This window comes from Dendrobates tinctorius, unplaced genomic scaffold (assembly GCF_039654945.1).
Source record: "Dendrobates tinctorius isolate UK_male_01 unplaced genomic scaffold, ASM3965494v1 ptg000049l, whole genome shotgun sequence".
NCBI lineage: Eukaryota > Metazoa > Chordata > Amphibia > Anura > Dendrobatidae > Dendrobates > Dendrobates tinctorius.
Genome location: NW_027361717.1, coordinates 28,528,601 through 28,545,049, shown reverse-complemented (window position 1 = coordinate 28,545,049; position 16,449 = coordinate 28,528,601). Strand labels below are relative to the sequence as shown.

General features: G+C 46.9%; 1 protein-coding gene across 5 annotated transcripts in view; it reads left to right on the top strand.

The window, feature by feature from the left end:
* The window catches only part of RASA2 (RAS p21 protein activator 2), a 157,569-nt gene that overhangs the window by 120,343 nt on the left and 20,777 nt on the right, over positions 1-16,449 (top strand). For all 5 annotated transcript variants that reach the window (XR_012232444.1, XM_073576609.1, XM_073576607.1 and 2 more), the window contains 5 exons: positions 995-1,101; positions 4,123-4,209; positions 4,292-4,369; positions 4,600-4,673; positions 15,047-15,150. Coding sequence is in view for 4 of the 5 variants with exons in the window: in XM_073576609.1 (XP_073432710.1) it covers positions 995-1,101; positions 4,123-4,209; positions 4,292-4,369; positions 4,600-4,673; positions 15,047-15,150 (450 nt within the window). In the remaining variant the exon portion in view is untranslated. The remainder of the gene's footprint in view (positions 1-994; positions 1,102-4,122; positions 4,210-4,291; positions 4,370-4,599; positions 4,674-15,046; positions 15,151-16,449) is intronic.

Below are 16,449 nucleotides of genomic sequence, written 5' to 3'. Positions count from 1 at the left end.
GCGCTCGGATCTTCTGCTTTATCTTGTTTAGCTGCTTCTTGCTGCTGAGTTATTACACAGAGGAGGCAGCTGAATAAACATGTCGCTGTCCCTAGTTTGCAGGTTTATTCGTTTGTCCAAGGTGGCTTATTTCATGTATAACATCTCCTATAGAGAGGAAAGATAGATACATATACAAGGATGATCTGATGCCTTTACATGAGAAAGGAGAGCCTCCTCTATTCCAAGAGGCAGGCTTTATGCACAGTGGTCTTTTGTGTGTAGCTGACAAGAACACTTTGAGAACAAGAAAACTTTCTTTGTTCCATTTCCGGCCTGTATTGCTGTCACTTCATGCTTCTTGGTATAATAGAGGAGTCTACTGTGCAAGCCAGAGGCATGTAATATGGCATAGAGGATAACTTGCTGAATGCTGGGGATCTGACTGGTGGGGGCGCTGTAGTCAGCTATTTCTGGTATTTCTCGGATCATTTCAGATTGGGGGATGACAGCTGGCACCCTCTGCACCCAGATGCGCTTGGTGTACAGAGCTGCGAAAGCTCCACACACAGGGTAGTGGCCGCTCTCGTGTGCTGCAGCTACCCCAGGGTGGCCACTAGACATGGTGCAGAACTGTGTTTCCCGTTGTCACTGTGGGAGCTGCAAACCACTGATCCTGGAGGGTGCTGGGTTTGTGACCCCACCGATCTGATATTGATGGCTTAGACTAAGGATCACTGTCCTGGGCGCCTTTGTTAAATACTGAAGCTCTCACTATTGTATAAGCATCCCTTCGTCTTCAGTTGTGTCTGACGTCATATCTGTATTTGATAGACATTTCACTATCTTGCTTGTTTTTTGTTTTTTTTCTTGTGTTCAGTCTTTAGTGTAGATGTCACATTGCATTGCAGGGTATGTAAGCGTATTGGCTAGAACTAGGATAATATGGTTTAAATATGTCTGATCTACTGACGTGCCTATTGTGACTGTTGTTTTCCTTGTCTTCTCTCTGCAGATGACCGCCATGTTCAATACTCGGCAGTCAGCAGCTTCGTATTCTTGCGATTCTTTGCTGTCGCTGTGGTGTCTCCTCACATCTTCCATTTAAGATCCCATCATCCAGTAAGTTTCTGCATCTGCAGTACTGTGCAAAAGTTTTGGGCAGATGTGGCAAAAATGGTAATTGTTTATTTTATCAATGAACAAAATGCAAAGTGAATGAACAGAAGGGAAATATAAATCAGGTGAATATTTGGTATGACCGCCCTTTTCCTTCAGAACTGCATGAATTCCTCAAGATACATTTGTGTGTACAGGTTTTGAAGGCGCTCGTCAGGGAGGTTGCTACAAACATTGTCCTCAGATCTGTGGATGTCTCTTACGTAAATCCTTCTGTTTATTCATGTAATCCCAGACAGACGTAATGATGCTGAGATCATCTCTTCTCGGTTTCCTTGTTCTTCTTTACTCTCCAGATTTTTTTTTTATGACATTCACTGTATATTTGGTGTCGTTATACTCCTCCAACTTAAATTTGGAGACAATCAGACGACTCCCCTATGGTATTACATGATGAGTATCTGCCTTTATTTCTCAGCATTGAGGACATTGTTAATTGTGCCCATATATCAAACTCCATTTGTTGAAGTGCATCCCCAAACTTTCCAGCTTCCTCCACCATGCTTCCATGTTGCCTGCAGACACTTGGTATTGTACCACTCTCCAGCCCTTCGGTGACAATCTTCCATCTGTTACAGCCAAATATTTCACATTTTGACTCCGCAGTCTGGAACACCTGCCACCATGTTTCTGCACCCCAGTTTTTATGTTTTGGTGCATAGATGAGTGGCTTGGCTTCCATGATGAAGATATGACTTTTTGGCTCCAATTCTTTCAAGAAGACCAGTTTTGGCAAGAGTTCTTTGAACAATAATGGAGTCCCATTGGTTGCTGCCAGTTCTGAGCTGATGGCACTTGTAAACACTGTATGATTTCAAGTGGAAGTAAACATGATGTGTCTTTCATTTGCTGCTCTAAGTTTTATTGTCCAACCACTACGTCTACGGTCCTCAATATTGCCCGTTTTCTTGGTGTCCTCAATGCTGAGAAATACAGACAGATAAATGATGATATAGCTCCCACAGAGCCATGATTTCATCATCATTGAGTCTGTCTAGGAAGGCTTTGCACAAGCCTACATCCACTGAAGTTGGTTCTTTAGGATGTTTGGAAGAACCTCCCTCTCAAGTTCCTTCAAAAGAATTGATGCTGTTTTGAAGGCAAAAAACAGATTGCACCTATTTTTATTTTAGATTTCTCTTTTGCTCATTCATTTTGCATTTTGTTAATTTACTGAAATAAACTGCGAACACTTCTATTTTTGGAAGCATTCTTTGCCATATTTTTTTCCCACACCTGCCTAAAATGTTTGCACAGTGCTGTATATTGTTGCCAATCCCTTCCAATAATAATCATCATGTTTAGTAGAACATACTCAATAGTTATTAGTGTTAGTCATGTAATATAATAATCTAAAACTGAACCAAGTAAGCAAAACCTGAGCAGATCTAATTACAGTGGGGAAGAGTTATCTAAAGTAATACAAGTGACAAGATTAGTAGTTGTCCCAAGGCTGCCTATCAGTGGCGCATCTCAGGTTCCAGAAGCCCGGTGTGTTGGTGCACATTAGCCTCTTAGGACCATTTCACACTGCGTTCTTCTCCACGTTCAGTGGTCCCATCTGGGATTATATCTGATCACCCTGCAAAATGAGATCCAGGCGTATGTGCTGATGAGACCATTGAGTATGATGGAGTCATTTGTGCTTTGTCTTGCATCATGTTACGCCTACAGGAAGTGGACACCCTGACGCAATCTACAATGACCTGTCGGTGCATACTCCCGAAATCCATTTTCTGCTGTAAGCCCCCACAAGACTAATGAACGTGGTGAAGGACAAAGTCTGAAAGCACTCTTGCCTGCCGCTGAATGATTATGTATTCTACAGCCTTGGGCAGTTCACTTTGAACCTCTGTTTATTAACCAGCTCTCAGTTGACTTCTTTACTAGTCTGCTGGTACTAGTGGCAATGCAAAACCTTGTAATCCACTGTCACTATACACTAGGGGTAACTGGGAAGACCAGGTATCACAACTACATCAGCACCGTTGGCATCTAGACACTGTGGACAATGTGGCTGCTAAACCTAGGTGGTCAGTCATGACTACATGCATGTTAGGCTGGGGTCTAACAAAGGCCCCCAGGTCAGTCATGACTACACACGTTAGGATGGGGTCTATCAAAGGCCCCCAGGTAGTCATGACTACATGCATGTTAGGATGGGGTCTAACAAGCCCCCCCCGAGGTCAGTCATGACTACATGCATGTTGGTCTGGGGTCTAACAAAGGCCCCCAGGTCAGTTATGACTACACGCATGTTAGGATGGGGGTCTAACAAAGGCCCCATGGGCAGTCATTACCTTTCATACATCTGTGACATGGTCTCTAGGTACCTACCCGCACGCAACCTTCGATCATCTCAAGATCTCCTTCTCTACTCCCCCCTTATCTCTTCCCACAAGCGCATACAAGACTTCTCCCGTGCTTCCCCCATACTCTGGAACTCTCTGCCACAACACATCAGACTCTCACCATCAACGGAAACCTTCCAGAAGAACCTGAAGACCCACCTGTTCCGACAAGCCTACAGCCTGCAATGATCCTCGGTCTACTGAACCACAGCATGACCTGCTCTACCCTCTCCTTCTGTATCCTCACCCATCCCTGTAGACTGTGAGCCCTCACAGGCAGGGTCCCCTCTCCTTGTGTGTCCCTTGTGTTACACATGTTTATTATACTTGTTTATATTTCCCCTTTTCACATGTAAGTAAAGCGCCATGCAATAAATGGCGCTATATAATTGCATAATAATAATAATAATAATCACATGCATGTTAGGCTGGGGTCTAACAAAGACCCCCAGGTTTGTCATGACTACTTGCATGTTAGGCAGTGCCAGACGCTTGCAAGGTCATCTACTAGCTCCCACATAGGGTTGCGTTAATATATAAAGGATATGATATGGACAGTTCTTGATTTGGCATAACTGTTTTAGCTTTTTCTTTCTCTGTTTCTCCTGCACAGGATGCACAGACCTCCCGCGTGTTAACACTCATATCAAAAACCATTCAGACTCTTGGAAGTGTTGGCAGTTTGTCCAAAAGTAAAACTGTAAGTTTCATCAGGGTGGAATTTTTTTTTTTACCTTTCATCTATATCTTAAGTCCTGCAACTTGTCCTGTCCCCTTCACAGTCCAGCTTCAAAGAACCATTCATGTGTGAATTCTATAAGATGTTCGAGGAAGAGACCTACACGGCAGATGTTAAAAAGGTTAGCAACGGTGCCTTGCACAAAGACACATCGCAGGAAGTAGGACTAGTAATGGTGGAGCATGATGTGAGCCACATTCTGTTCATTCACAGTACATGGATGATACTGATGAATGTTGGATAAGTCAGCCTGTGTTACGTAAGGTAGTGCCCATTTCAAGAGGGCTGAATTACAGAGTTAGGGTCATTGATCTATTGCTCTGTTTTGTAATGTTAATTCTTATTGCACAGTTTATAGAAGAAATTTCATCCACTGAAAGTAAAGAACCAAGTGGAATGAGTGAATCCGTGATCCTGAAAGAAGGGTAAGTGAATGGTTTTATTTAATTGCCGCTTCTTTAAGCTATGGACAGGAGCCTTCAGAACTACCTCATGCACAGCCCTATACTAAGGCCTAGCTGATGCCTTCCTGACCGTGGAGGTTGGCACCCTAATAGTACGATATTGGCGCCAATATCGTACTATTAGGGTGCCAGCCTCCACGGTCAGGAAGGTATCAGCTAGGCTCGTACTATTAGGGTGCCAACCTCCACGGTCAGGAAGGTATCAGCTAGGCCTTAGTATAGGGCTGTGCAGCACTTTAGACTAGGTCTCTCTCTATGTGGGGACGCCAATATCGTACTATTAGGGTGCCAACCTCCACGGTCAGGAAGGTATCAGCTAGGCCTTAGTATATAGGGCTGTGCAGCACTTTAGACTAGGTCTCTCTATGTGGGGGCGCCAGTATCGTACTATTAGGGTGCCAACCTCCACGGTCAGGAAGGTATCAGCTAGGCCTTAGTATAGGGCTGTGCAGCACTTTAGACTAGGTCTCTCTATTTTTGGCATTTGTCACTTTTTCACTGGGAACGTGTTTTTTTTTTTTTTAACAATTATCGTAATAAATTGTATGTTTTTTAAGGGGATTTGCATGTTCACATACATTTTTTTCAAATTTCTGTGAATTAGTTGATTTTTTTCTTTAGAACTACCTCATGGCAATCTTCTTTTGATTAGCTGGCCTGATGTAATGTCACATGTGCAAAATGACGCAATGATGACGTATTGCCAGGCCAGCTAATCAAATTAATAGCTGTGATTGCCAGGAGGTAGGAGGTGGTTCTCAGGACTCCCGTTCATCAACCACAGATTACTGACATGGCCGATGGACCAGGTCCTGCAAATCAGATCACATCTACTCTTTTTAAAGTCAGTTGATTACTAATCAACAGATGGGTGTAAGCATTGCCGCTCATTGGGGCTGCTTCCCTATAAGTCCAATGTCCAAGCTCCAAGCCTGAAACTGCAGTCTTCAGATCAGGGTCTTGAATGTGGAGAAAACTCTTGTTTGCCTAAATATTCTTAGTCTTGATAGGGTATGTGCACACAATGTCTTTTACAGCCAGGTATGCTCCTTAACCAGCCTGAAAAACCTCTAAATAAGCTCGAAAAAAGTTAACATATGCACATTAATGTAGAAACGACTTGCTGTCCATACGTTCAGTCTTTTGAGCTTCTTTCCGCTGCTTCACGCTTGTAAAGACACCAAAAACGGGAATATTGTGTTCAGTTCTGAGCACCACATTTTAAAAAAGATATTGAAAAACTGGAGCAAGTTCAGAGAAGAGCGACCAGAATGGTGAGCAGACTGCAAAGTATGTCCTACGAGGAACGGTTAAAGGATCTGGGAATGTTTATCTTGCAAAAAAGAAGACTGAGAGGAGACTTAATAGCGGTCTACAAATATCTGAAGGGATGTCACAGTGCACACTGCGTGCAGAATTATTAGACAAGTTGTATTTGAGAGGATTCTTTTTATTATTGAACAACAACTATGTTCTCAATCAACCCAAAAGACTCATAAATATTAAAGCTTAATATTTTTGGAAGTTGGAGTGGTTTTTTTTTTTTTAGATTTGGCTATCTTAGGAGGATATCTGTTTGTGCAGGTAACTATTACTGTGCAGATTTATTAGGCAACTTTAATAAAAAACAAATATATACCCATCTCACTTGTTTATTTTCACCAGGTAAACGAATATAACAACACAAAATTTAGAAATAAACATTTCTGACATTCAAAAACAAAAAAGATCAGTGACTAATATATCCACCTTTCTTTATGATGACACTCACAAGCCTTCCATCCATAGATTCTGTCAGTTGCTTGATCTATTTACGATCAACATTGCGTGCAGCAGCCACCACAGCCTCTCCCAGACACTGTTCCGAGAGGTGTAATGTTTTCCCTCCCTGTAGATCTCACATTTTATGAGGGACCACAGGTTCTCTATGGGATTCAGATCAGGTGAACAAGGGGGCCATGTCATTATTTTTTCTTCTTTTAGACCTTTACTGGCCAGCCACGCTGTGGAGTATTTGGATGCAGGTGATGGAGCATTGTCCTGTATGAAAATCATGTTTTTCTTGAACGATACCGACTTCTTCCTGTACCACTGCTTGAAGAAGGTGTCTTCCAGATACTGGCACTAGGTCTGGGAGTTGAGCTTCACTCCATCCTCAACCCGAAAAGGTCCCACAAGTCCATGTTTGATGATACCAGCCCATACCAGTACCCACCTCCACCTTGCTGGTGTCTGAGTCGGAGTGGAGCTCTCTCCCCTTTACTGATCCAGCCTCGGGCCCATCCATCTGGCCCATCAAGAGTCGCTCTCATTTCATCAGTCCATAAAACCTTACAAAAATCAGTCTGAACATATTTCTTGGCCCAGTCTTGATGTTTTATCTTATGTTACTTGTTGAAAGTTGGTCATTTTTCAGCCTTCCTTACCTTGGCCATGTCCCTGAGTATGGCACACCTTGTTCTTTTTGATACTCCAGTAACGTTCCAGCTCTGAAATATGGCAAAACTGATGGCAAATGGCATCTTGGCAGCTTGATGCTTGATTTTCCACAATTCATGGGCAGTTATTTTGCGCCTTTTTTTTTTATCAACACGCTTCTTGCAACCCTGTTGGACATTTGCCATGAAACGCTTGATTGTTCGGTAATCACGCTTCAAAAGTTTGGCAATTTCAAGACTGCTGCATCCCTCTGCAAGACATCTCACAATTTTTGACTTTTCATAGTTCATCAAATCTCTCTTCTGACTCATTTTGCCAAAGGAAAGGAAGTTGCCTAATAATTAAGCACACCTTATATAGGGTGTTGATGTCATTAGGCCACACCCCTCCTCATTACAGAGAGGCAAATCACCTGATTTACATAATTGGCAGTTGGCTTTCAAGCCTATACAGCTTGGAGTAGGACAACATGTATAAAAAGGATGATGTGATCAAAATACTCATTTGCCTAATAATTCTGCACACAGTGTAGAGGGATCATCCTTATTCTCATTTGTACGTGGAGACATGAGAAGCAATGGAATGAAACTGAAAGGCAGAAGATACAGATTAGATATTAGAGAAAAAAATTTAAAAGTGAGGATGATTAATGAGTGGAACAGGCTGCCACGAGGGGTGGTGAGTTCTTCAATGGAAGTCTTCAAACAGAGGCTGGACAGACATCTGTCTGGGATGATTTCTCGTTCGCCTTACTGGGGGACACAGAGACCATGGGTGTATGCTGCTGCCACTAGGAGGCTGACACTATGCACAAAAAAGGTTAGCTCCTTCTCCGCCGTGTACACCCCACCGACCGGCAGGGAATTCCTCAGTTTTAGCTTAGTGTCAGTAGGAGGTGGACACGGGTCCTTCATTGGACCCATATCTACCTCGATGTGCGTCATTCCTTTTCAGGTCTTAGGAGAGATACAGTGTGAACAGTCACAACTGTACTCCCACAAAGAGGCTATGAGTACGGCGTGTACTGCCACCCCGTATACTCATAGTTCTCCGGGCGGACCACGGGCTCAGCACAGGTGACGTGCCAGCGAATACGGATGGTCCTTGCCCCCTGCCTCCCACCCACTCGCCCACCAGAGCCTGTCGGTTGGACGAGGCGCGAAGACGGAGAAGATGAACAGACCGCGTGGGATACAGAAGGTACCTTTATTGGACCGGAACAGGAAGATCACAGAGATGACTGGTTGCGGCGTCAAAGTAGCGCCACAGGTTATCAGCTGCTTGCGCCTCCCATCTCTTTTGGCCCCAGTTGCGGTGCGGGCCTTCTTCACCCCACCGCCGGTATCCTTGCGAGGGTTGCGTCTGGGAGCAGGGCTATGGCGGCGTCTTCTTTAGGGGCGGGCGCGGCTGCGCCGCAGTTCTTTCGCGCCGCCCCGCGCTGACAGGCGGCCGCCGTGTCAAATTTAGTCCCCGACTTCAGTTTGGGCCTTCGCGGCCACGCCCCGTTCAGTCTCATAGGCCGGCCCATTCCTAAGCCCTCCCACCGCCTCTTCAAGCTTGTGGCTGGGAAGAGGGGGGGCGGGTTTTCCCTCTGGTGGAGGCGATTAGCTCCACCTTTCTTCTTGCACAGAAACCGCGCTTTTGATTCCTCACATCGGGCTGTCGCCATCTTTGCAGCCTGACAGCGGAGACTAAAAGCAGAGGCCAGTGCTCCCTGTCGGTCCCTGGCCAGTTGCAAGAGCCTAATACATCTCTTTCGGGGTCACCAGACCGTGAGTACTTCTGCAACTGCAGACTGACACCCTACTCTGCCTTTCTGTCCCCCAACCTTCCGGCATTTCCGCAGGTTTTCATCTTCTCTTCCTTCACCATGTCTAATTCTTAGTCTGATCGTGGCCGTCCGCCAGTCCCCACGGGCACCCTAGTCCAGTTCTTCGCGTGCTCCTCTTGCAATCGCAAACTTCCCTCAGGTCAGCCTACTCCCATCTGCCTGGACTGCAGCAATCCCGTACAGCATGACCCCGTCCAGGAACCACCTATTGCACCACGTGAAAGCGAACCACCCATTCCTGGCTGGGCCTCGTCTCTTTCACAATCTGTGGCAGACCTCACCAGGGTGTCTCAGTCCCTAGTGGCCGTTCTTGATAAGTTGCCCCTGGACACTTCTGCAGGGTCCAGCAGGTCACAAGACATTCCATCTGAGCCAGCTAGCAGAAGCCGCAAAAGGCCCAGGCAGGATCTCCGGCCGGAATCCTCTCCTGGCCCCTCATCTGCACCTAGTCCTTCCCAGCAGTCGCCCTCCCGTGCCTCCTCACCCGAGTCAGGTGAAGCGTTCTCAGATATGTCTTCTGAAGGGATTGTAGAGCGGGAATCTGGCCAGGACGCGGACATGAAGGTTACAGTACAGAACCTCATTGCGGCGATTAACCACACCTTCGAAATCTCTGATTCCCCTGCGAAATCCTCAGATCAGGAGGTTTCGTTCAGACGGGAGGAAACACACTCCAGGGTATTTCCTTTTCATTCCGAGTTTGGAAAGATTTTTACCAGGGAAAGAGAAGCTCCGACCAGACGCTTTCAAAGAGGAAAGCGTCTCGGCGTACTGTACGCGTTTGCTAAAGAGCTCACGGACAACTGGTCTGCCTCTCCCTCGGTGGACCCACCCGTGTCCAGACTTTCTAGTAACACGGTTCTCCCGCTTTCAGGTGTGGCGTCTCTAAAGGATTCTAATGATAGGATTATAGAATCCCTAGCGAAGTCTGCCTTCGAAGCAGCTTCGACGGCGGTATGCCCAATCTTTGCTTCATCTTGGGCAGCAAAGGCCATAGCTACTTGGGTAGAGGATCTTCGTCAGGGCATCCTAGAGAAAGCACAACCAGATCGATTGGCCGATCTCGCCAATCAGATTTCCCATGCGGGGGATTATGTGCTCTCTGCTTCTTTGGATGCCGCATCCTGCGCAGTTCAGGCGTCAAGCAACGTAGTGGCAATCCGACGTACAATTTGGCTCAAGGCCTGGCAGGCGGACTTGTCTTCAAAAAAGTCTCTTACTAATCTGCCTTTTCAGGGAGTGCTCCTCTTTGGATCCCAATTGGACCGGATTATTAAGGACGCCACCGGAGGCACGAGTTCTCTCCTGCCTCAGTCCAAGCCTCGCAGACTTCCACTAAGGCGTCAGTTTCGACCCTTTCGGGCTTACCGCCATTTCAATACGGTGGAGACCTCCTCCAACCAACAAAGACCGCAGGCACGCCAAGATAGGAAGAAGGTTTCCTTCAGACCCACTCAATCATGGCGATCCCACTCTTCACAGGGCAGACCATCCAGATCCGGATCTGGACGGTCCACATCAGCATGACTATCCTCGGACTCCCGAGGGTCCATTCCAATTGGGAGGTCGACCCTTGTTCTTCAAGGACGTCTGGCTGGCCTCAGTAGAGGACGCTTGGGTCAGGGAGGTTGTATCGTCAGGATACAAGATAGAGTTCGTCTCTCTTCCACGGGATCGTTTCTTCGAATCCCGTCCTCCAAAAGATCCAGCCTTGATCCCGGGGTTCTTTGCGGCCATCGCCTCTCTCCTCAGTTCCGGGGTGATTGTGCCCGTTCCCAAATCGGAGCGGTTCACAGGGTTTTATTCAAACCTATTCGTGGTGCCGAAAAAAGACGGGGCGGTCCGACCCATCTTGGATCTCAAGCGGCTCAACAAGAGAGTCCGTCTTCGCCACTTCCGGTTGGAGTCGGTTCGTTCGGTAATCGCTTCCATGGAGGAGCAGGAATTCATGTGTTCAATAGACATCCAAGATGCCTATCTACATGTTCCCATTTTCTCCAGACATCAGAAGTTCCTGCGTTTTGCGGTTCGCCAGGAACATTACCAGTTCGTCGCGCTGCCCTTCGGTCTCGCCACCACTCCCAGAGTCTTCACGAAGATCATGGCTGCGTTGATGGCCCTGTTGAGGATCAGAGGTCTCGTTCTTTTTCCGTACCTCGACGATATTCTGATCAAAGCTCCCTCTTTTCAACAGGCGCGCCCAAGTTTGACGATCGTCCTAGACACTCTTTCCAATTTCGGGTGGATCGTCAACAGGAAAAAGTCCTGTCTGTTTCCTACTCAACGTCTTGTGTTTCTGGGCCTACTGTTCGACACCCGTCGGTCAAGGGTATTTCTCCCACAAGAGAAGATTCTCTCCCTGCAGCAGGATGTACGATCGCTGCAGACCACACGATTTCCGTCCCTCCGAACAACCATGAGGGTCCTGGGAAAGATGGTGGCGGCGATAGAGGCAGTTCCCTTTGCCCAATTTCACGCCAGACCTCTCCAACACGCCATTCTGTCGAGGTGGAACAGGTCGGCTCTGTCCCTGGATCGCCCTGTTCGTCTTTCATGTCGGATCAAGCGGTCACTCAACTGGTGGTTGATGTCACCTCTCCTCTTCTTGGGGCGGTCTTTTCTTCCCATTCACTGGCAGATTGTAACAACGGATGCCAGTCTCCTCGGCTGGGGTGCAGTGTTCCGCAATCACACTGTTCAGGGTCGTTGGTCAACTCAGGAATCAGCTCTGCCGATCAACGTCCTAGAGATACGAGCGAATCATCTGGCTCTCGTCCACTGGGAGAGGCTCCTCAGGGGCCTGCCTATCCGGATTCAGACAGACAATGCCAAAGCGGTGGCATATGTCAACCGCCAAGGAGGGACACGGAGTGTCTCAGCCGTGGCAGAAGTGTCCAAGATCCTCCAATTGGCAGAGATTTCGGTACCGACAATCTCCGCGGTACACATCCCCGGCGTTGACAACTGGGCCGCCGATTTTCTCAGCCGCAAGGGTCTCGCGGCAGGAGAGTGGTCCCTACATCCGGAGGTATTTCTTCAGCTTTGCCGTCGTTGCGGAGCCCCGGACGTAGATCTGCTAGCTTCTCGCCTCAACAGGAAAGTCCCACAGTTTGTATCCAGGGCTCGAGATCCTCTCGCAGTGGGCGCCGACGCTCTGGCCATTCCTTGGTCGCAGTTCGAGCTCCCCTACCTGTTCCCTCCCCTGCCTCTTCTTCCCAAGCTGTTGAAGAAGATCAAAGCAGAAGGGATTCCAGTTATTCTCATCGCCCCGAATTGGCCCAGAAGGTCTTGGTTCGCGGACATTGTCAACCTTCTCGCGGATGCCCCCTGGAAGCTTCCAGACAGGGCAGACCTGCTGTCTCAAGGTCTGATTTGCCTCCCCAATTCTCGGCCGCTCAGTTTAACGGCGTGGCTGTTGAGACCGAGGTTTTGAAATGAGCAGGATTCTCCAGTCGAGTAATTCATACCATGATCCGAGCCAGGAAGCCATCATCTTCCAAAATGTATTACCGTACTTGGAAGACCTATTTCACTTGGTGTGAGGCCAATAACATCGCGCCCATGTGCTTTTCGCTCCCGTCCGTTCTGGCGTTTCTTCAGGCAGGGCTCGATGCGGGGCTTGCTCTCAGTTCCTTGAAGGGTCAAGTTTCGGCGCTGTCCATTTTATTTCAGAAGACGTTGGCCTCCCGCCCTCAGGTCAAAACCTTTATTCAGGGTGTGGCTCACACAGCTCCTCCGTACCGAGCGCCCGTGGATCCATGGGATCTTAATTTGGTTCTTGAGGTTCTGCAAGGTTCTCCTTTTGAACCGCTCAGGGATGTTTCCCTTTCTCTCCTTTCTTGGAAGGTAGCTTTTCTGGTGGCCATCACTTCCATCCGGCGCGTGTCGGAATTAGCAGCTTTTTCTTGCCGCTCTCCTTTCTTGGTACTTCACCAGGACAAGGTAGTTCTACGGCCTCCGCCCTCTTTTCTTCCGAAGGTGGTGTCCTCCTTTCACCTCAATGAGGATATTGTTCTGCCGTCCATCTGTCCGAGTCCAACTCGCCCTCGGGAACGGTCCCTGAACAAGCTGGATCTGGTCAGGGCGATGAGAGTCTATCTGTCTAGGACGACTTCCTTGCGAAAGACAGACTCTCTTTTCATCATTCCAGATGGGGCGCGGAAAGGTCACCCGGCCTCCAAAGCTACTATTGCTCGCTGGATCAGATCGGCAATTTTGGAGGCCTACCGGGTTAAGGATCGAGTGGCCCCTCCGGGGATTAGAGCACACTCTACCCGGGCAGTGGGTGCTTCCTGGGCGGTACGCCACAGAGCCTCTGCGCTACAGCTTTGCAAAGCTGCAACCTGGTCATCGGTTCACACGTTTGTGAAATTCTACAAAGTCCACACCTACGCTTCGGCAGACGCCAGCCTAGGTAGAAGGATTCTGCAGGCAGCGGTGGTGAGTCCACTGGCCTGATGGAAGTTTGTTTCCCACCCCAGGGACTGCTTTGGGACGTCCCATGGTCTCTGTGTCCCCCAATAAGGCGAACGATAAAACAGGATTTTTGGGTTGCTTACCGTAAAATCTGTTTCTCGGAGCCTTCATTGGGGGACACAGCACCCTCCCATGTTCTACAGCTCCTGCTTTTACTTTGGTTGATTGGTTACAGTTGAGTTTTTTGTTCTGTTTTCAATCTATTCTGTTACTTCTCCTACTGCTTTCTCACTAACTGAGGAATTCCCTGCCGGTCGGTGGGGTGAACACTGCGGAGGAGGAGCTAACCTTTTTTTGTGCATAGTGTCAGCCTCCTAGTGGCAGCAGCATACACCCATGGTCTCTGTGTCCCCCAATGAAGGCTCCGAGAAACAGATTTTACGGTAAGCAACCCAAAAATCCTGTTTAAGTGAATCCTGCATTGAGCAGGGGGTTGGACCAGAAGACCCAGGAGGTCCCTTCCAACTCTACCATTCTATGATTCAATGAAACAGTTAAAAGAAGTGATCTGACCATTCTTCAGGTGGTTCGCACCTCACACAAGTAAGAAGAAAAACATTGGCGGCATAGCTGTCGCTCAAAGCAACAGGAAAGGTATTACGGGAAAACAAAGCCAGCATTTTCATGAAGTGTCTTCAGCTTGCAAGACTCAGAGGGTATACCAGCGTCTAAAAGACTTTGTGTTCGCATACCCTTTTCTGGCCTGTTAAAGAGTCAGACATCGACTCACAGAGAAGCTACCTCCAATGGGTGGCACTACTGAGCTGCTTTGTTTCTTCTGAGACAGCGCTAATACGCATTCCTTTTCTCCAGAGAGCATTGCCTATAAGTTTCCTAACCTGCTGAGAGTCTCAATATGGCGAAAAATAACCCTTTAGTTGAGACCTGTCACTTCTGTAGATGTGCATAAAAACATTATGGGTGCATGATACATCCACTTGGATCCAACTTGTGTTGTTCGTTTAGACAGGATTGCAAACAAAAAAACGCTCTATGCTTACTTTCTCTAATGCTTCCCTGTTCCACCGTCATGAACAGGGAAGGGTGGGTGTAAAGAGGTTGGTGGGGGACCAGGGGAGGAGAGTGTTCGGTCAGCATTTTACCTCAGTGTTCGGTCAGCATTTTACCTCAGTGTTCGGTCAGCATTTTACCTCAGTGTTCGGTCAGCATTTTACCTCAGTGTTTGGTCAGCATTTTACCTCAGTGTTTGGTCAGCATTTTACCTCAGTGTTTGGTCAGCATTTTACCTCAGTATTTGGTGTCTTACCTCAGTATTTGTAAGCCAAAACCAGGAGTGGGTGATAAATCCAGAAGTGGTGACGTGTCTCTATTACACTTTTCCTCTGATTGTTCCTCTCCTGGTTTCAGCTTACAAATGCTGAGGTAAAATACTCACCAAATACTGAGTGTGTGAATGTGGCCTAAGACTAATTTGTCGTGCAGATTTCTGTGTAACTTTCTGTGTGTGCTGTGGCAATGTTCTGCACCTTTACACCATCCACATCCCTTCCCTTTACATCCGCTGATCACATATCTAGGAAAACACATTCCTTAATAATAATTCACAACTAATCATCTTCTACTTCAGAGAGATGTGGAAACGAGCACAGGGCCGCAGACTTGCAAAGAAGAGCTTTAATAAGAGATATTTTTCACTGACGAGTCGAGAATTTGCCTACCACAAGCAAAAAGGTGAATATTGTGTTTAAAGTTAAGAAAAGTTTATTGCCGCTGAATAGTCGCATGGGAAATACAAGCGTCATATTACTGGATGTGTCGCCTCACTCTCCATATTTGATGATATATGATAACTTGTTCTTGCCTTGTTAAGACTCTTCTGTCGTTCGACAGTGAGCTCTTCTGTCCACTATCACAGCTGGGGCTGCTGCTTGTAGAAGTTCACTAGTGTTAGAGGATATACAGCCCATGGGCGACATGTGGATACTGGACCTTTTTGGCTTTCTCAGAGTACAAGCACCTACTGTTAGATTTCCAATAGACTTCTAATAGACCGCATATGTGGGGGTAAACCATTGTTTGGGGGTATGGCAGAGCTCAGAAGAGAAGGAGGGCCGTTTTACTTTTTCAACGCAAAATTTCAACACCATGTTGTATTTGGAGAGCCCCTGATGTGCCTAAACAGTAGAAACCCCACACAATTGACACCATTTTGGAAACTAGACCCCCTAAGAAACTTATCTAGATGTGTGGTGAGCACTTTGAACCTCCAAGTGCTTCACAGAAGTTTATAACATAGAGCCGTAAAAATAAAAAATTATATTTTTTCCACAAAAATGATCTTTTTTTCACCCAAGAAATTGGACTCCAAGAGTTATTGTGCAATTTGTCCTAAGTACGCCAATACCCCGTATGTGGGGGTAATACTACTTTTGAGGAACAGTGCAAAGCTCAGAAGGGAAGAGGCGCCAAATTGGAGTTCAGATTTAGCTGGAATGGTTTGAGGGTGCCATGTCACATTGGCAGAGCCCCTGTGATGCCAGAACAACAGAACCCCCCTATATGTGAGCTTATTTTACAAACTACAGTCCCTAATGAATTCATATGGGGCACAATGATTATATTGACACCATATGTGCCTCACAGAATTTTATACCACTGAGCAGTGAAGAAAGCATAAATTTCATTTTTACCCCTAAAATGTTGTTTTTGCCCCAAGTTTTTAATTTTTCTAAGGGCTAATAGGATTTTTTTTAAACTTACTGAGGTTCATTTTTTCCTGAGTGTGCCAATACTCTACATGTAATCAAGAAATATTGTTCAGGCATAGTGCAAAGCTCAGAAGGCAAGGAGCATCAGATTTTACTGTTATGGTTTGCAGGTGCCATGACTCACTGGGAGAGCCCCTGAGGTGCCAGAACAGCAGATTCCCCCCATAAGTGACCCCATTTTACGAACTATACCTCTAAATGAATTCATATAGGGGTGCAGTGATCATATTGTCACCATGGGTGTGTCACAGAATTTTATAAC